General features: G+C 43.9%; 1 protein-coding gene across 19 annotated transcripts in view; it reads left to right on the forward strand.

Moving 5' to 3' along the window:
• APBB2 (amyloid beta precursor protein binding family B member 2) overlaps nucleotides 1–21,332 on the forward strand; it is a 126,361-nt gene that overhangs the window by 93,192 nt on the left and 11,837 nt on the right. For 17 of the 19 annotated variants that reach the window (XM_087936770.1, XM_026699806.2, XM_087936766.1 and 14 more), the window contains one exon: nucleotides 20,323–20,437. In XM_087936770.1, coding sequence (XP_087792896.1) covers nucleotides 20,323–20,437 — 115 coding nt within the window. Of the gene's footprint in view, nucleotides 1–12,794; nucleotides 12,977–20,322; nucleotides 20,438–21,332 lie in introns of those variants that run through there. The other 2 variants (XM_087936775.1, XM_026699810.2) reach the window with 2 other exon arrangements.

A 21,332-nucleotide genomic window follows, 5' to 3' on the forward strand; every position in this document is an offset into this window, starting at 1 on the left:
CAACCGGCGTAACAACCGGTTCGGTGAGCGCATGCTTCGGGGTGCATTAGAAAACAGCTCTAAAACTTACTTTCAGCCCCAGTAAGTAAAACAGCTGATTCGCCACAATCTGCTCTGCCACGCCTATCAGCTGGGCTTCAAACCAAGGAAATATAGGACAGAAAAACAGGCCTTCCAGAAATACCAGAAGTGCCAAAATGGGCCATTTTTCGGCCTCCAAAGGCTGCAGAGGCTTCCCTCAAGCCTTAAGGAGGGTGAAAATGGCATCAAACAGGCCGAAAATCAGCCAGGAGGCGTGCGCGTGTGCAGTTCAGGTTAGGGAGCAGGGGGTGTTGCACATGCATGCTTGGGGGGCAGAGCGCATTGTATTGTGGGTGCCTGCATGCGCACTTTCAGCACACCACAGCAAAAAGATTCGCTATCACTGCACCAGGGTGAAGATTTTAGTCTACCAGTAAATGAATATATTGGCAAAGTGAGGTCTGCTGGCAGTCATTTTCTGCCTTACTGATTTCCACTCCCCATCCCATGTTCCTCTGCTCTGTCTTGTGATTCTGTCCTGCTTTGTTGGATCTCGTAAGTGCCAGAGACCTTCCCCCACAGGGATCAAAGGAAGCTTTGTTACCACAACAGCGTCATTCACAACACTATATGGTTGATCACACTGAATTTTTAACATTCCCCATTGTTCTCCTTCTCTGGCATTTTCAAGATTTGTTTTTTTCTAAGTTACATCTTGGCTACTTGTTGAAGCTGTCCAGCTGCTCACTCGCATTTTTTTAGCTGCCATGGAATCCTGCCCTCTGTGTCGTAATCGAACTGAACAGAATAACAGAGTCGGAAGGGACCTTGTAGGTCATCTGGTCTACCCCCCCCATCCCACTCAAGCAGGAGACCCTACTCCATTTCTGACAGTCTCTTCTCGAAAACCTCCAGGGATGAAGCTCCCACAACTTCCGAAGGCAACTTCTGTTCCATGGGTTGATTGTTCTCACTGTCTGAAAATTTCTCTTTATTTCCGGGTTGAATCTCTCCTTGTTCAGTTTCCATCCATTGTTCCTTGTCTGGCCTTCAGGTGCTTTGGAAAATAGCTTGACCCCTTCCTCCTCCCTGTGGCAGCCCCTCAAATACTGGAATCTTGCTCTCCTGTCTCCCCTGGTCCTTCTCTTCCCTAGACTAGCCAGGCCCAGTTCCTGCAACCCTTCGTCATATATTGTAGCCCCCCAGTCCCCTCATCATTTTGGTTGCTCTACTGATTTATTTGGAGGGCTTTTTGTGTGTCAGTGAGAAAACATTTGATCCTGCATTTTGAAATATGTTGCAAAGTCTTGATGTAGTTTGAAAATGCGCTGGGATTTTAAGCTGTTTGAGCTTCAGGTGTCTTGACGCTTCTGTGTTACGTTTAATGGTGTGAACAAGATTCCCTCAGTTCTTTTATCTTGTCATGAAAAGGCATCTGCCAAAGGATTCGATTGAAGCAAAATTCTACGTCCAACATGAGCCTTCAAAAGTCCTTTTTTTCAAAATATCAGAGCAACGAAGTTCCTTAAATCTTCCTCTTGCATTGCCAATCATTCAGCCAGAGAGAAGATTTAGTCTCATGAAAAGAGAGCAAAGGCGCTGGAATCTCTGGCTTTTAACAGATGGACGTATACATAGCTCAGATAGCTGGAGAGGAGGCAACCTGTTCACCAGATGTGTGTCTTTGGCTCTCGGTGTTTCTGCCTTTTCATCACCTTGGCATTACACGGCGGGAAACTGAGGGTAAAAGGAACAGTGTGGCACAGGGTTAAATCTTTATTTCGCAAAAATGAAAAATAGGAATGGGAATAGGAGTCCTGACCTAGATTTCCCCAACAGCACAAAGCTGAGTCCGAGTCCCAATAAACCCCTTTTATTTAATTTACAATGAATTTCCTCTCCAACAAAGTCCCGGCCAATAGTCTTTCAAGATAGTTCCCAATTACAGATCTTTATCAGGCTTGGAGTGTTGCCAGGTCGATATCTTTCAGATGTCACAATACTTTCCAAAATGAACTAATTATCTCTTGCAAATCCCTATTCTCCTTTTGCTCCTCTTTTATCCCCCGTGGAAGGGGCCATTCACTGTCCACCTGTGGCTTTATTCCCAAGTTGGCCCTTGTTCCTCAGCTGTTCCCTTCTTCTGGCAGCTCTGTGCATGCACACATCAGGAACAGGCTCCAGCTGTTCTTTTGCCCCATTGATCTCCCACTCCGAAGGCAGCTGATAACTGTCGGATGGCCCTGGCCCCATCTCTGCCTCCCATGCAGAGCCCTCGTCCAAGCCTTCCCCAGACTCCAGGACTGGCCCATGTTCCTCCCCAACCTCCTCACTGTCCAACTCTGCTCCTGCTCCGGTGTCTGCTGTCGGGCCACAACAGCAGTCTCCCCTCCCATGCGCTCAATCTCTATCCCCCAAAGGACAGCCGATGCGCCACTTAATTTTGCTGCTTGGCTGTTATCATTTCAGCCTGTTATCAGGTGTTTGGATTTGTAAGGGATCAAAATTATCTGCTGCCTCCAGGTCCTGCCACCTCACTGTGCAGCCTTTTTTGTCTTTCTTATCGACAGTTGTTAACTCTGGGATGTTGGGTGACAGACGCTCATCTGTCTGAATTCTTTTTTTCCTTTTACATTCATTTGACATCAGCTTCTGCAACCATTCATCTATGGTAGGAATCGAAGCGTCCTTCCATTTTTGTGCATACAATAGTCTCGTTGCTGTCAACCTACATAGCAACAAAATTCCAAACTTTTTCTCCCAATTCTTTTTCCATGAGAACCAAAAGGAAAAGTTCTGGTTTCATTTTTATCTCTGTTTTCAAAATCTTCTCTATTAAAATATGAATCACGCTCTCCCATATTTTTTTTTGTTTTATCACAGGTCTACCATAGATGGTAAAACGTCCCTTTTACACTTCCAACATTCATTGGACATACCTTTGTACATCTTAGATAACTTATCTGGTGTTAAATACCAATGCTACATGATCTTATGGACATTTTCCTTTAGATTATACAGTCATTTAATGTGAATTTTAAACCCTTGGTCCACATATTTTCCTCATTGTTCAAGCCTACCTATGATGGTGAACCTATGGCATATGTGCCGCAGGTGGGCCACAGAGCCATTTGTGCTGGCACGCGAGCTGCTGGCAAACTTACCTCACTAGGCGTGCACGCGCCTCACAGCTGATTTTTCGGCTGGTTTGAGGCCTTTTTCAGCCTTCCAGAGGCTTGAGGAAGGCTTCTGCAGGCTTTGCAGCCCAAAAACTAGGCCCACTTCATCACTTCTTGTTTTTCCAAAAATACCGGAAGTGACAAAATGGGCTTAGTTTTCGGCCTGCAAAGCCTGCAGAAGCCTTCCTCAAACCTCTGGGAGGCCGAAAAAGGCCTCAAACCGCCAAAAATCAGCTGTGAGGCACAGTGCAAGTAAGGGGGTGGCGGGGGTGAGAGGTAGGGATTGCACACGCATGCATAGTGGGCATGGGGAGCGCATTGACTTCTGGGTGCTGGCATGCGAGCGTGCATGCGTGCACACAATTTTTGGCACAGGAGTCCAAAAAGGTTAGCCTCCACTGCTCTATACACCATAGGCCCACCACAATATTGCGACACCATCTAGTTACACACACAGCTGCAAGCTGCAAAATCTGTTTTTTGCTTCAGTCATAATCCTTTTGACACCCCCTCCCCAAACCCAAACGCACAACATTGTGGGACCTGGAAGCGTTTTTCATTCTTGAAACATTTTTTTTTTAAAAAGAACACTCTCAGGACAAGAAGCTATCAACTTGAAGTAGATTTTCACTACCTACAGAAAACAGCTGAAGAACGTGGGAATCACACCTGCACCGAACCCAGAAGTTGTAATTTTCCCCCATCCCTATCCCAAATTTTGCATCCAGGATGAAAGAGGCCCTGTCTTCTTCGTTCCCAAGGTGATAAGACGCCAACGTCAAACAGCAATAATGCTGTACTGCATTCGAAGTAGGGAAACTTCACAACTGCAGGAAATTTGACACCAGGGCTCCAAAATAAGGATAAAGGAATATTTCTGGCTCTCAGGATGCTCCGTTCCAGATCTCCAAGTGGTTATTTGGATAGGAAGAGGGGAATAAAAGATGTTTTAATTAGTGGTGGGATTCAAAAAAATTTTACTACCAGTTCTGTGGGCGTGGCTTGGTGGGCCTGGTGTGGCTTGGTGGATGTGGCAGGGGAAGGCTATACTGCAAAATCCCCATTCCCTCCCCACTCCATCAACCTGCTTTCCAGCTCCGTTCTCCTGTGCAGGGCAACCGAAGAAGACGCAGCCAATCCGCTGGGACTTGATAGGAGGCAGTGAATAGATGGGGGCGAGGCCAGTCCGTGGTGGTATTTGCCAGTTCTCCGAACTACTCAAAATGTCCACTACCTGTTCTACAGAACCGGTCCGAACCGGCTGAATACCCAGCTCTGGTTTTAATAGCACAGCCGAGCGTGACCTTGCTGAAGTCACCTATGTCAGAAGATGTCAGGCTGAAGTCACCTATGTCAAAAAATGTCAAAAGATGTCGGGCAATTCAAACACAAACACAAACGCACTGTGTGTGTATTTGTGTGCTTTTTAAACACATTATAGGTAAACCTCAACTTTCTACAGTTTGCTTAGTGGCTGTTTGACGGCACTGGGAAAAAGCAACATATCCTTTTTCCGCACTTACGACTGTTGCAGTGTCTCCATGGTCACGTGATTTATATTCGGATGCTCGGCAACCGACTCACATTTATGATGGTTGCAGCTGTGGTCAGAGTTAGCCTGCAGTCTTGCATTCTAATTACTGGGAAGGGAAGGGAAGGGAAGGAAGGAAGGAAGGAAGGAAGGAAGGAAGGAAGGAAGGAAGGAAGGCAGGCTGAGTCAATCTTTCAGCCAGTCAGGATCGAACTACTGGCAGTTGGCAGAGAGTCAGCCTGCAATAGTGCATTCTAACCACTGGGAAGGAAGGAAGGAAGGAAGGAAGGAAGGAAGGAAGGAAGAAGGAAGGAGGGAGGAGGGAGGGTGTCTAGCATCCAGAAAGTATCCATGAAGGAAGGAAGGAAGGAAGGAAGGAAGGAAGGAAGAAAGAAAGAAAGAAAGAAAGAAAGAAAGAAAGAAAGAAAGAAGGGAGGAGGGAGGGAGGGAGGAGGGAGGGAGGGAGGGAGGGAGGGAGGGAGGGAGGGGGTGGGTCTAGCATCCAGAAAGTATCCATGATATCAATCACTCCGAGACGTTATCTGTCCAATTAATTGAAGGGAGGGAGGAAGGAAGGAAGGCTGAGTCAATCTGAGCCAGTCAGGATCAAACTCCTGGCACTGGGCAGAGAGTCAGCCTGCAATACTACATTCTAACCACTGCGTCCCCACGGCTCTTAATAATAATACATACATACATACATACATAAAAGATATTTTTTAAAAGTAGCCTCAAGCAATAATTTAAGTCTTTCCTGGACAAAAGAAATATTTTCCCAACGAACGCATGCCAAATCATGTGTATTTCTTTTGCAGGTTATTTGTTTTACTTTGATCCCGGGCATTTAACAGTTAATTTGAGCAGCTGATCAAATGAGAGGGAGGGGGAGAGAGAGAGAGAGGAGAACCTCGTAATAATAGAGATGCACAACGAGGATGGTGGGAGGAGTGGCTGAGATCTTTCCCTAGATAGAGAAATGTGAGATTCCAATCATTATTTATTTTTTTAAAGCGGGTTTTTAAAGCAAGGAGGAGCCGTGGAGTTGCTCAGAAAACCTAGCGGTATCCTCCCCCCATCACTGAGCAAAAGTGGGAATTAGAACATCTGGCAGGGTTGACTGGTCCAACTTGGTGAGGGATGAATGAGCTGTCAAGCCCAGCTCTCTAGGAATGCTTAATACGAGAGAGAGAGAGAGAGAGAGAGAGAGAGAGAGAGAGGCGGGCGAGGGAGGGAGGGAGGGAGGGACTCCAAAAGAGGGAAGGGGGGGGACTTGGGTGAGGAAGGGGGAGAGAGAAATGCGCTTTGTGCTATCTGATCTCTATGCTAGGGTCTGAAAGGGTGGGGGGGGGGAGTGGAGGGAGCTAGGCAGACCCCTCCCCAAACGAGCTGTGTGCTTTGATCTGCTGGCTGAGAAGACCCTCCTCGTTTCTTGCTCTTAAAATGAGTAAGGTCAGAAACTTAGGAGAGCTGGCAGCGGCTGGACCGGTGGAGATCCGGTGCTGAATAAGCAGAGAGCCGCGTGCCTTTTGTCCTGCTTTCCTTCCCTGACTCTTCGCCGGCTGAAGGTTTCCCCACCCCACCCCCGCGTCTTCTCCAAAGTGCGATAAAAAGCCAAGGACGCCTCTCATTTTCTTTTTTGGGAAGCTGTGGCACCTAACAGCTGCTGGGCAGAATAGCCGGACTCCCCCGTGGAAGGAGAGTTGCACTGTGAGTAGATTTCCTCCCTGAGTAGACTTCTCTCCTCAGCAAAAGCCGGGTCTTGGGATCCCTCAAGAAGATCCCTCTGGCAGCTTTTTTGGGGTGTGTGTGTGTGTGTGTTTTAATAATTGTATTTATAGGGTTCCCTCACACACACACACACCCGCCCTTTAACATACTCAAGTGCTTGGTGAGCAATATATTGTCCAGGTCAATGTACTTCAAACAGAAGACTAATAGCAGTGACAATAATGTTTAGGTAGGTGTGTAGTAAACCTCCCTCCGCTTACCTGGGAGCCAAAACGGGGTGCGTGGAGACTCGTGGAAGGGGAGGGGAGGAGCCAGCAGAGGTGGTATTTGTCGGTTCTCTTTGAACCGGTCAAAATTTTCACTACCGGTACATCCGAACCGGTCTGATCCGGCTGAATACCACCTTCGGTGCTAATAATCTTTCAACTTTTCACATTTACATCCGGCAGCCTTTTTATGGTGGATTCTTTGGTCGGAGGTCTGCTGGGTGTGGGGTAGAGGGTGTGACTGGGTTCAGCTATCGATCTTGCCCCCCCTCCCGCTGGACAATTTGCTCTCAGAGTTTAGGAGGGGTCCGATTGGGGGTAGAAATGTTTGAAACTGCCAGTAATGAACAGGATATTGAAATAGGGAGAGACCTGGACTGCTGGCGCACCGGGGGTTTGTTGGTGCCAAGGCTGCCTGCGTGGGGTCATATGAGATGCTACGTTCCTATTTTTCGGGTTCTGGAGCATTTGGTTGTTTAATTTGGAGACGCGTGGAAGGGGAAACCGCTTTTTTGCAGCCTTTCCTTGATGAATGGCACCCTCTCGCATCGCTCATGAATTGTTAATCACGGTGTCTTGCAAGTTGGGAGACCCACAAACACGCCCCAAGATAAATAAAGTCTCTTTCCTTTGAACCAAAAAGCAAAACAAAAGCCAAAAATACACACTCTAGGTGAGAGAAATGCTTTGAGATTAGTAGAATTGCTGGTCATTCTTTGCTTTCTTTATCCTTGATATAGCCGCTGAAGAATAGAAAACAGAGAAGTGTCTTATCGGTGTGTTAAATTATCTATATCTATATCTATCTATCTAATCTATCTATCCATATCTAATCTATCTATCTATATCTATATCTATATGTAATCTATCACCTATATCTTTATTTATATCTAATCTAACCATGTATCTATATCTATCTATCTAATCTATCTCTGTCTATATCTATCTTATCTATCTATATCTATCTATTTATCTATCTCTATCTCTATCTAATCTATAAGAAATCTCATTAATCTCATTAAGGAGGCGGATTTGAAAGAACACAGAGTCCTATCAATCTTGTTTCCTTTCTTCTTTTCTTTTCCCCCCTCACCCGTCAACCCACGTGAGGAGAAATTTCCACTTAAACTATTGTCTATCCTTACCCGTTGGTTTTCCAAGTGTAAATGATAAAGCCGACTTGTAATCCGATCCGTAGCAAATTGTGCAAAGCCAAAGACTTTAAATTATTATATGTTTGGAGCGGTTACTTCTCCATTAACATAATTCAGCGACAGTGAGATACCCAGGTTTTTTTTTTAATTATTAATTACTGAAATGTGTTTTGGGAGGCAGGCATATTGTAAATAATTTATTCTAGCAGTGGAAAGCTTCCTTCTTCCTCCCTCCCTCCCTTCTTTTTCTTCCTTTTTCCTTCCTTCCCTCTCTTGTTTTCCCTCCCTACCCTCTCCCCTCCTTTTCTTCCTTTCTTTTTTCCTTCCTCTCTCCCTCTTCCTTCCCTTTCTTTCCTCCATACCCCTTCCTCCCTTTTTTCCTTCCTCCCTTCCTTCCTCCCTCCCTCCCTCTTGCTTCCATCTCTTCTTTTCCCTCCCTCCCCCTTCCTTCTTCCCTCCCTCCCTTCCTCCCTCCCTTTCTTTTCATTTTTTCCTTTCTCTTTCTTTCCTTCCTTCTTCCCTCCCTCTTTATTTCCTTCCTTCCCTCTCTCTCTCTCTCTCTTTTTCTTTCTTATTTGCTATCTTAATCTAGGCTCTATATTTTGAATATATAAATCACTTTTGAAAACAGTGCATGTAATTTTTAAAAAGATGCACCCGATCTGTAACTGTTTAATATTGCAGCTGGGCTAAAATATAAGAAGGGGAGCTACTGATTTATGACACCAATGAATGATTAGAAAATGTAGGAGTCTAATTAGATCTTTAAAAACTGTCTTGTTTTTGGTACTCTTTTCAGGTTGCTTTTAATTCTGTTTAATTCTGCTTAAAGGTGGGAGGGTGAAGAAAGTTACAATAATTGTGTCCATCAGTTCAGATTGGGAAGAAGAAAATATGATTTGGAACACAGGTGGATAGCACATAGCACCTGTCAGAAATTCTTCATATCAAAGCCTGCTTCTTCCCAGCCTGTCCTGCAGCTGCAAAAGTCAGTCCTACAATCCCAGGAAAATGCACCGTTACTCTTTAAAGAGTAACTCTTTGACTCGTGCTATGTAGCATCTCTTCAGGGTCCAAAACACCTTTTGTTCCACAAATCCAAAGCCTTGCACAAATCTGATAACGATATTCTGATCTTCAAATGTTGGTGGGGAGGAGGACCTGGGGACCTGGAGTCTGAAACTCTAAATTCTTACCTGAGAAGAGGCATTCTGTAAATACCTTGGGAGGAAAAATCTAAGGACAGCATGAATTTATCAAGACGGGTTAAAACAAAAACAGTGCTCCAGTAATTTCTCTAGTGGATTGGGAGGTGGGGAGGGAATGCTGTAGACATAATGTATATGTCAACTCATAAAATATTTCTAGAGTCTTTTTAGAGTTGCCAACAGAAAGGGAGGGTGGAGCAGTGCAGCCACTTGTAAAACCAAAAGTGCCTTTTTAAACAGTTTTCCCAGCTGCAGCCAATGAAGGGGATCAGGGCCCTTTTCTCTCCCGTAAGCCACATTGCTCCCTTCTCTGTTCCTCCCTGCATGCCCTGGGATGAAGAGGGGTGGGCCTGCGTCTTCCTCTGAAGGCCCAGCCAGACTTTGCCCTTCCCCAGTTTCCTCCATAGCCATGGGAGCCACACTCCCACTCCCTGTCAGCTGTTCATCAGGTAGCTCTCAACTTACAACGGATGATTTACTTTCTGTTCTAAGTTACAACGGCACTGAAAAAGTCACTTATGGGCATTTTTCACACTTATGAACGTTGCGGCATCCCCATGGTCATGTGGTCAAAATTCAGATGCTTGACAATTGATTCATAGTTATGATGGTCGAAGTGTCCCAGAGTCACGTCATCTCCTTTTGCGACCTTCTGACAAGCAAAGTCACGGCATTCACTTAACAACGGTGTCACTAACTTAATAACGGCAGCGATTCACTTAACAGAAAGATCGCAAAATGGGGGAAAACTCAGTTTTTACAAGTGTTTCACTTAGCAACCAAAATTTTGGGCTCCATTGTGGGTCATAAGTTGAGGACTACTATACAAGATTAGTTGGCCACCCTGCTATGTGGAGTTAGAAAATATTAAACAATACAAAATGAACAAATAAATTCAAATAATGACATTTTCCTGTTGATAATTTCATCCTGCATGTTTCTCTTTTTTTGGCCCATTTATTTCTTTTTAATTTGGCCTTTATTTCTCCCCACTCCCCTTTCCGTTTAATTGTCTCTGATTCTTGAAGATTGTCTGGACAAATCCCTGGAGAGAGAGGAAAGGAAAGGGAAAGGAAAGGAAAGGAAAGGAAAGGAAAGGAAAGGAGAGAGAAAGGAAAGAGAAAGAAAAGCAAACAGAAGGAAAGGAAGGGAAAGAAATGGAAAGGAAAGGAAGAAGAAGGAAAGGAAGAGAAAGGAAAGGAAAGGAAGAGAAAAGACAGGAAAGAGAAAGGAAAGAGAAAGAGAAGCAAACAGGAGGAAAGGAAAGGAAAGGAAGAGGAAGGAAAGGAAGGGAAACAGAAGGAAAGGAAGAGAAAGGGAAGGAAAGGAAAGCAAACAGAAGGAAAGGAAATGAAAGGAAAGGAAGAGAAAGGAAAGGAAACAGAAGGAAAGGAAGGAAAAAAGAAAAAGAAAGAAAGAAAGCTAAACCAAGAAAACAATAACACTCACTATAAATGTCAATTAACTTGTATTTTTAAAAGCATCCAAGGGAATATCTTAAAGAGTGATTGTGATTACAATAAATTGGACAACTCGTCTAGAGATATTCAGAGACTTGTCAAGATGAGGAAAGTGAGTAGGGTAGGAGGGATTGTGCGTAGAACGACTCCCAAATTGTCGTAGAAGATGCAGTGGAAAAATACGAGCCAGCCGTGTGTGTCAGCGGGCCCCCCCAAAAAAGCCAGTGCAATCCTGGGTTGCATGACAGATAACAGATATCAGAGTTGGAAGGGACCTTGTAGGTCATCTAGCCCAACCCCCTGCCAAGCAGAGACCCTACACCATTTCTGACAGATAGGAGTCCAATCCCTTCTTGAAAGTCTCAAGTGATGGCGTTCCCACAACTTCTGTGGGCAAGCTGCATGAGTAGAGGGATAGATTAGAGATCACGTGAAGTTCTACTACCGTTTTACAAAGCCTTTGTAGGACCACCCTTGGAATATTGCGTCCAGTTTTGGTCACCATGATGTAAAAAAGATGTTGAGACTCTAGTCCCATGATGGTGAATCTATGGCACATGTGCCACAGGTGGCACGCAGAGCCATTTGTGCCGGCACACAAGCTGCACGCAAACTTATCTCACTGGGTATGCGCGTGCCTCACAGCTGATTTTCAGCTGGTTTGAGGCCTTTTTCGGCCTCCCAAAGGCTTGAGAAAGGCTTCTGCAGGCTTTGCAAGCTGAAAACTAGCCCCGTTTTGTCATTTCCTGTTTTTCCCAAAATACCGGAAGTGACAAAACGGGCTAGTTTTCAGCCTGCAAAGCCTTCAGAAGCCTTCCCCAAGCCTTTGGGAGGCTGAAAAAGGCCTCAAACCAGCCGAAAATCAGCTGTGAGGCGCAGTGCAGGTAAGGGAACAGCATAGGTGGGTGGGGATTATGTGCACATGTGTGTGGGGGGCGTGTATTGCCTTCTGGGTGCTGGCACACAAATGTGAGCGTGCAAACGTGCGCACAATTTTTGGCATAGGAGCACAAAAATGTTAGCCACCACTGCTCTAGAAAGAGTGCCGAGGAAAGCGACAAAGAGGGTTAAGGGACTGGAGGCTAAACTATACGAAGAACAGCTAAGAAAATTAAGTATGCTTAGCCTAATTAAGAGAAGGATTGTGAGGGGACCTAACAGCCATTTTGCAATACTTGAAGGACTGAGGTCATTGGTTTAGTCTCCATTTCTTTCCAGCTATGAATAAAATTAATTTATTTGCAGAATGTACTATAAAGAGCTGGAAGGGATTGTTTTGTAAATGAGAAGACCTCTTCTACTCCATAGCAAGAATTTGTAATGTTATTTAGATTTATTACCTTAAGCCAGCTGACTTTGGTGCCACCATAAAGTGTCATATCATAATCCTTCTTTTAAAACGTCACCGAAGTTTATATCAGATATTAATCTATTAGTTACACAGGAAATTCTCTGTCATTACTTATTGGATGATATAATTCTACTGAAATTATTATTGTTGTCATTAATATCCACCTCAGTTGTGTTCAGAAAACGCATTCACAGATTTGAATACAAGTATAAAAAGTCATTTCTTACATCCATAGCAGCATTTATAAATGTGTTTGAAAACAGTCTTTTTATACCAGTATGAAGTGTTACGAATGTACATTATTTCGGGAAGTCTGGGTCAGATGTAACGTTGACTTTGATTTCAAGAGACAATGACTTGCTGAACAAGTTTAAAAATTTAGGAGAGAGTTTTAAAAAGACACAAATTAAGTTGTCTTTATTATAAGGACATTCATAATATCCAGACTTAATGTATGCATCTTTTTTTCCCTTGCTGTAATAATTAATAACATGAATGTTTTCTTGGCATGACCTGAGATCTTTTTAAAATAATTATTATTTAGCCCAAAGGACGAATGGATTTCCTTTTTTAAAAAAAAAAAATATCTGTGCACATAAAAGGATAACGAAAGGGGGAGAAAAAGCAATTTTCTTTTCAGAATCGGTACAGAATCCAGGGTGTTGGCCTTAAAGAAAGGGAAAAAATGGGAAAGGTGGTGGAAAAGCCTGCATTATGGAGCGCGAATGCATTACTTATTCATCTGTTTTGTCATTGTCGCTTTCAACATGATCTCCTCTTGGAAAATGCAACGAGAAAGAGTGCACATGTCGTCTGCATTCCCGATTTTGATGTGTGATATTTTAAGCCCATGTTTCACTTCATGTGTCGCCTGCCATTCAGCCCATCCTCCCAGGCCTCGTGACAACTTCCAAAAATATTTCCAAACATGGACAACCTCCAACTAGAACAGTGCAAAAGAAAAGTCGTTGTTCGACTTAGTCAAGGACAGGGAGGGTGAGAAGGGGGTGAGTTTCTCCTGTGCTTTTCCTAACTCTCTCTGCTCTATTTTTCCATGCTTTTCCGGATTCAGAGAAAGGTAAAAATGATGATTTTTTTCTCTCTCTCTCTCTATTTCACGTCCTGCCTGCCTTTTGTCCTTGTGTTGCCTTGCCCAGTTGTGGTTGAAGTATTGGGTTACGGCTTTGGGTCCCTGTGGCTGATCGGATTGTAGTCTGTGGATCTCTTGAAGTGGTCCCAGGGTTTGTTTCTGTTCTCCTTCTCTAAGACAGAAAGAAAACTAGAGGGAATTCATTCATCTCGGCAAAAAGGAGGTTTTCTCGTTCCATTTGCTCATTTCTGAATGATCTACTCAGACCCTGTCCTTAAATTCCAATTGAGCAGAAATTTAAACCATGTTTTTTTCTCAATTTTCAGTCTAGTTGTATACTGTAGACTTGGGAAATAGATGTCTGGTCCATTAGTGAGAAGGATGACCAGGGGACGGAAGGGAGGGAGGGAGGGAGGGAGGAAGGAGAATGGAAAGGAAGGATGGGAGGAAAGAGAATGGAAAAGAAGGAAAGAAGGAAGGAAAAAGGAAGGAAGGGGAATAGAGGGAAAAGAAGGAAGGAAGGGGAATGGAGAGGAAGGAAGGAAAGGGAAGGAAGGAAGGAAGGAAAAGAGAGAGAGAGAGAGAAAGAAAGAAAGAAAGAAAGAAAGAAAGAAAGAAAGAAAGAAAGAAAGAAAGAAAAATACGGATATACTTGCCTCTGTAGATTGTTAGAATGTGGACAGAATAGGGTCCTCCTTCAACTCAGCTCCTCTTCTGATCTGCTTCAGAAGACTCTGGAATCTTCTAGTAGAGATTTCACAACTGAAGAGTTGGAGAAGAAAGTTCACCAGGAGAAGAACAGGATATTCTTCTGTACAGCGATTCTCGGTTTCTTTGTTTCCTTGGGAAGAAATCAAGATCTTGTGAATGTTTACAAACTTGGAGAGAGTAGAAACTCACAAAGCTGCGTATGGGTTTAGATCTCACTAACATCTCACATCTTTCCTTTATGAAGATCTTAATTAGGGCTTATTTTGGGGGTAGGGCTTATATTGGACGCATGTGTAAAAATCAAGCTAGGACTTACTTTTGGGGTTGGGTCGTATTTTCAGGGAAACGTGATTTTTGCAAGCTGCTGAAGAAAGTCAAGAGGAATTATTTAGTTGTCCGTCAGAAGACCACATCCTTAATGGACTTCCTTGCTGCCGAGAGCCCCAGGGAATTCAGAGTGACGTTGGCGAAGCGGCCTTCTTACTAAGTCTTGGAGAGACCATTTCTCAGGGATGGCGTTCATATTTCATGAACTCCCTGGAGAAATTGAAGAAGTGTTATTACTTGGCTTTAAGTAGAACAGGAGCCATTGGATCAAAATTCCGAGCCACAGATATTATAAATAAGAACTACATATAAGCTCACTGTTGGATGCAAACCCAAGATCTGATTTTGCAGCAAAATTGGGAGCTAGAATGCCATAGAAACATAGCTAGTCCTCAACGTAACGACTGTAACCGAGCTCCACTTTTCTGTTGCTGAGGGAAACCTTTCTTAAGTGGGGTTTTGCCCCATTTTATGGCTTTTCTTGCCCCGGTTGTTAAGTGAATACTGCTGTCATTCAGCTAGTGACATGGTCATTCAGTGACCCTGGCTTCCCTGTTGACTTTGCTTGTCCGACGGTCGCAAAAGGGGAACAGGAGGTTCTGGGACTCTGTATCCATCATAAACATGAATCAATGGCCGAGTGTCTGACTTTTGATCATGTAACCATGGTCATAAGTGTGGAAAAACAAAGCCACCTTTTTTTTTTCCACCTAACAACCTGGTTACTAACTTAGCAACTTGCAGTGATTCACTTAATACCTGTGGCAAGAAGTGAGGGAAAACTCACTTAACCTATGTCTCACTTAACAACGGAAATGTTGAGCTCGGTTATGGTCGTTAAGTTGAGGACTCCCTGAGCAAGGCTTGGGAGCAGATGCTGGTTAAGACTTCCAAGCAGTTTCAGTGGATGACCAGTCTTTCTTAAACACACACACACACACACACACACACACACACACACACACACAACTTTAGGAAATCAACTCAACGTTTTACTCCTGCTTGTACAGAATTATAACACTTTGCTGTTGGTGTATTGTCAAAAACCATTCATACAAAGAGGAGGGGGTCAAGTTATTTTCCAAAGCACCTGAAGGCATATGAGAAGAAACAATGGATGAAAACTAAGCAGGGAAGAGAAGCAACTTGGAATTGAGGTGAATAGACTAGACTAGACTAGAATGGAATATGATGGGGCTGAAAGGGACCTTGGAGGTCTTCTAGTCCAGCTCCCTGCTCAAGAAGGAGAACCTATACCATTTCACACAAGTGACACTCTAGTCCCGTGATGGTGAACCCATGGCACGTGTGCCACAGGTGGCACACATAGCCATTTGTGCCGACACGCGAGCTGCATGCAAACTTACCTCACTGCGCATGTGTGTGCCTCACAGCTGATTTTCAGCCAGTTTGAGGCCTTTTTCGGCCTCCCAAAGGCTTGAGGAAGGCTTCTGCAGGCTTTGCAGGACGAAAACTAGCCCCGTTTCGTCACTTCCAGTATTTTCAGAAAAACAGGAAGTGATGAAACGGGGCTAGTTTTTGGCCTGCAAAGCTTGCGGAAACCTTCCTCAAGCCTTTAGGAGGCTGAAAAAGGCCTCAAACTGGCTGAAAATCATCTGAGAGGCTCAGTGCAGGAAAGTGGGTGGTGGGTGGGTGGGTGGGTGGATTGCTTGCGCACGCGTAGGGGGCATGGGAGGGCACACATTGCTTTCTGGGTGCTGACACACGAGCGCAAGCATGCAAGCGGGTGCACAATTTTTGGCACAAGAGCCCAAAAAATTAAGCCACCACTGGTAGGTTCTCCTGCTTGGGCAGGAGGGTTAGACTAGAAGACCTCCGAGGTCCCTTCCAGCTCTATTCTGATTGACTGAGCAATTCCGAACCTTATAAAACTTTCCAAACTATGTAGAAATTGTTTTTCTTATGAGGGTTGAGTGTAGAACCAGATTAACTCCCTATCCCTTCTTCTCCAAAAAAGCAATTATTCAGAAGATCTGTTAGCACAATTAGCTCGGGTCTACAACAACAACTCGCTGCAGCCAATTTGCTGCAAGCAACTTGCCACGCCGTGACCACCTTGCTGTGGCACAGCTCGCTGCAGGACAAGAATTGCACAAATATCGAAGAAATAGCCTAACGGGATCATTCAAGGATGCCAAAATTAAAACGTGGACAACATAACATGCGGATGAAAAAAATGAAAATAAAATGTTAATTATTTTATAAATGATTCAGTTGAATTGTTGAATTGTCCTGCAACCAGTTGGCCACAGAGAATCAGGCAGTTGGCCTTTACTATAAATTATTTCAGCAGGAAAGTTGATTCATTAGACGATTTTGAGTGGTGGTGGAGGAATAAAAACCACAATCAAATGTTGATGTAAACAGCAGGATTGGATCTCAAAGGGGATGAAAGGCCACAGGAGAACCACAAGTGTAGGGTGCAAATTACAGTTAGCCGGGAATTGGAGAGCAGGAAGACATTGGGGCAACAATTGGAGGAGAAAAGCATTGCTCAGATTTTTATATGAAACTTTAAAAGGGCTTTTCGATGTGAAAAATCTAGAAATGGAATCGTGGCTTCGGTGCCATCATTTTTTTTCCTCCCCATAAATTCACAGCATCTTTCAGGGGGAGACCTCAAGGGAAATTAATGCAATAAGTGGCACACATTGGGCAAACTGCACATAAATTATTTTTATGTCACTGCATTGAGCAATTGTTGCTCGGTTAAATAGTGCTTAATTGGTTGCTAAATACCAATTCGTGTGATTATCCAAGCATTGCCATTGATTTTCCAACAATTCCAGATCCTCTCCGTTTGCAAGAATAAAAGTAAACGAATTAGAAACCTTTGCTGTTTGTATTGCTGGTTTACAGCTCCTTTTTAAAACCTCCTTTTGCAAACAAGCCAATTTGGGTTCTTTAAATTAAAAGGATCCCCTTTATTAAGCTAATTGATTAAAACAAGCCACCATCTTGTGTGCGGTAACGTTCCATTGATCATTATCGTTCCATGATCCATTAGAGGTAGAGTTCTCGCCTCACAATGAGGAGGCTATGAGTTCGATCCTAGTTAAAGGCAGATATTTCTGTCTCTGAGCACATTGAGAATATATCTGCCAAACAAAACTCAGCATTGGTAACAGGAAGGGCATCCGGCCAGTAAACGCTCAGCTAGCTCCATTCAGTAGCCCCGACTCCACCCCGCAAGGGATTATGGGCTTGTTAAAAGGAGATGATGATGAGTGGTTCAGTTTAATTCAATGGGATGTTGCAGCATTATTGTTAACCAGGGTTTGCTGATTCTGGATTTCAGTCCAGAAATCTGCAACCTACTAAGGCTGAAAATTAATAATCGCTTAACTCGTGTTGAAAAAAAGTTAGTGTAAAGTATCTCTGTAAGGGCTTCATAGACATCAGCTCCTACTACAGTCTAGGTCACAGTATTTGAGGCACCTAAAGGTAGTCCTCAACTTACAATAGTTCATTCAGGGACCGTTCGAAGTCACAATGGCACTGGAAAGCATGACTTAGGACCGTTTTTCACACTTACGACCATTGCAGAATCCCCATTGTTCATGTGATTAAAATTCAGGTGCTTGGCCACCAACTCATAGTTATGACCGGGATGGGATTCTACTAGTTTGGCCCGCTTCGTCCAAACCGGTAGCTTCGAGGATCATTTGTGAATGAACTGGCTCGCTCCGGTGATCAGCTTTTGAGCCTGCCTGCCTGCCCAACAGCTGATCATCGGAGCGAGCCTGCCTCTATTCTGACCTTTATTTCCTGGTTTTCAAGCTCAGCTGCTTCACGCGGCACACCAGATTGCCGCACGCCAGCTGTTTAAACACACAGGGAGATTGCAGAAGGCTGGTGACAAAACCTCTGCACCCGTGCGCTTACCGAACTGGTTGTTACACCAGTTGAATCACACCCCTGCCTGGCTTTCAGATAAACTGGCCATCGACAGGCACATAGAGATAAGCAACATCTACACACCATTCAAAAGACACAATCCAAAAGACAAAAACAAAATAAAAACACCAAAACACTTCCTCGCCAACAGTCAACACTTGGGCGAGCAGAGATTAACGCTGACTAATATTAAAACAACAATCAAGAAGTAAACAATATCCCTATCAACTCAGACAGAACAAGCTAACAGGTTAACAACAATCAAGGAGTCACCAAGACAACTCTTCACCAAGACTCACAGGGCAAACCCCCTCATTTAAAGAGAGAGGCCCACCTCCTTCTAGGACTGATGATGTTATCTAGTTGGGTGATGAAACGTCTGCAAGAAAATCACCAAACTCAGAAAGCACCAAGAACCCTACAGTTCAACCCCAAGCAACAAATTCCATTGCTAACATTTTCTGTGACAGACTTTATCCAATTGTACAAATTCCCTTCTCTATCTTTTTTTTTAAAAAAATCTGCTTTTTAAACACCCCAAAGTTTCATTTAGAGGATTATCGTTTCCATGAATCATGTCAAAGTACCTTAGTGAGAATGCAGGGAGGTTTAAATAGGAGCTATCTCAATTATGTATGTGGGGAAGGAGTGTTTGGGATTGGATGGGACTTGATAGCATTGGAAATAATAACACTTTGTCTTGTTCAGATCTAGTTTTGACTATGGGTTTTGATTTAATTAATAATTGAACTCATATTAATGTCTCGCCCTTGCCGGAAAGGTTTGATGGCTAATGCTGATGGATCCCTTTGTAGCAGACAGCTTCTGGTGCTCTTGAATCCTCCCCAGACATTTATGGTTAATGGATGTGGCTTTTTTAAAACAAAAAAACAAAGACAGTTATCTTCTAGTATAGTTTTCCTGACTGAAAATATATCTGCTGAAAAAAAAAAAAACCCCGCATTGGTGACAGGAAGGGCATCCGGCCCATAAACACTCAACTCCATTCAGTTGCCCTGACTCCATCCCGCAAGAGATTATGGGGTCGTTAAAAGAGGAGGAGGAGGAGGTAGATAGTGTTCCCAACCTGCAAAAAGCAACTTTGCTGGGGTAGTCCAACACCTGTGGAGGATGAATTAAGACTGTGAAGGAAGCATCTCAAGAAGATAATTGAAGACATCAGTCCAGCAAGTCCAGAAGTTAATTGAAGGAAGGAGGCTAATCCAAAATGTGGGAGGGATTTTGCATTTTCCCTAAGGGGGACCAGACACTCTCATCAAAATTTAAAGGCCTTCTTTTTGAGAGATTCCAGACGAAGCTCGTTTCTTACAGAAGAAAAAATAGCAACCCGATTGGATCCACTGAGAGTATTGCCCAATGGCTCCTTAATTTCCCACGATAGACTTTTGTCATTTTAAATCCATCTCTGATATATTTCTTTGTTAGTTAGCATCAGCCCTTGGAAGCTCATCGTAACGGTTTTTGTTTGAAGCTCTTTTGTTTGTTTTGTGCAGCGTTTTATTTCGAGTGGCATGCACAATATTGGGAGAGTTGTATGTGGGTCAGTTGTGTGAGGAAGAGTTCCTGGTTCTCCATCTGTAACACCGCCAGAAATATTTCAATAGGATTTTACCCCTTGGGTGGAAAAAAAATGGAATTTTAATCTCCCATCAGCTGGAAGGCATGAAACTGCAGAGCTCTGGATGAATTAGATAAAAGGCCTAGATATTAATATATAGAACACTTGTTTTGTGAACTCATGTATTTTAAAATGTAACTTGTAACTTAATATATATTTATTATGTATATATGTATGTGTATGTGTAGATCTATCTATCTCATCCACCTATCTATATCTACCTACCCTATCTTTCTCTTATCTACAGTATCTATCTCATCTATCTTATCTATCTCTTATCTACAGTATCCATCCATCTGTCTGTCTGTCTATCTATCTATCTATCTATCTATCTATCTATCTATCTATCTATCTATCTATCTATCTATCCACACACATATACCCTGTTTCAGAGGTGGAATTCAGCAGGTTCTGATCAGTTCGGGAGAACCGGTAGAAATTTTGAGTAGTTCAGAGAACCAGCAAATCCCACCTCTGACTGGAGATTTTACAGTATCCTTCCCCTGCCACGCCCACCAAGCCACGCCCACAGAACCGGCAGTAAAAAAAAAAATTGAATCCCACCACTGCCCTATTTCCCCCAAAATACGACCTACCCTGAAAGTAAGTCCAAGTTTATTTTATACACGTGCGCCCAATATAAGCCCTACCCCCAAAAAATAAGTCCTAATTGAAATCCCGCCCACTCTCTGAGTGCCCTGTGTTTTAATCTGTGTTTCTTTTTTTGTTCCTTGTCCAGGGATTTTGCCTATGTAGCCAGAGACCGAGAGACCCGGATTTTGAAATGCCACGTATTCCGATGTGACACCCCAGCAAAAGCCATAGCCACCAGCCTCCACGAAATCTGTTCGAAGGCAAGTCCCCTTTGCTTCCTTCAAACCAACCGGTGGGCCTTGAAGGTCTGCTGTTCTTCACGGCCTCCTTCCACCGTGATTCTTCTTTGAGAAAGGAGTGCCAGCTTTTATATAGGTAGTCCTCGCCTTAGAACCGTTCGTGGAGTGACCGTTCAAAGTTACCATATTTCCCTGAAAATACGACCTACCCTGAAAGTAAGTTCTAGCTCGACTTTTACAGGTGCTCCCAATATAAGCCCTACCTCCCAAAACAGAAGGCCTGATTAAGATCCCACCCACTCCAGAGTGCATGGGTAAAAATTAAGCCAGGGTGGGGATGGGGGTGGGTGGAGCTGCCCTACTACTTACCTTTGGACAGTTGTAGCCAGGCCTCGCACACCCATTTCTTCTGCAGCCAGCAAGGCTGGCAAGGCTTTCCTGAAGGCCTCTAGCTGATAAAGCTCCGGATCGATCCAGAGCTCTGTTATTGGCTGCAGAGGCCTTCAGGAAAACCTTGCTGTCCGCAGAAGAATAAGCTTCTGAAGGTCTCTGACAGCGAAAAGGAGGAGGTTGGGGGTGACGCACGCAAGTGAGGCTAGTCAGTGGATGACATCCCCCAAAAATAAGACCTGAAGCCCTTTTTTGGTGGCAAAAAAATACAAGACAGGGTCTTATTTTTAGGGAAACGTGATCCAATGGCACTGAAAACAGGGACCTAGGACTGTTTTTCATACTTCGGACCGTTGCAGCATCCCAGCGGTCACGTGATCTCATACTTATGACGGGTTGCAGCGGTCCCGGAGTCCCTCGATCCCCTTTTGCGACCTTCTGATCAGCACAGTCAACGATTGAAGCCCGATTCACTTAACGGCCGGGTTTTTAATTGAGCCACTGCAGCGATTCACTTCACTATGGT

The sequence above is a fragment of the Pseudonaja textilis genome, chromosome 6, assembly GCF_049901715.1.
Source record: "Pseudonaja textilis isolate UNSWEBS1 chromosome 6, rPseTex1.2, whole genome shotgun sequence".
Lineage (NCBI taxonomy): Eukaryota > Metazoa > Chordata > Lepidosauria > Squamata > Elapidae > Pseudonaja > Pseudonaja textilis.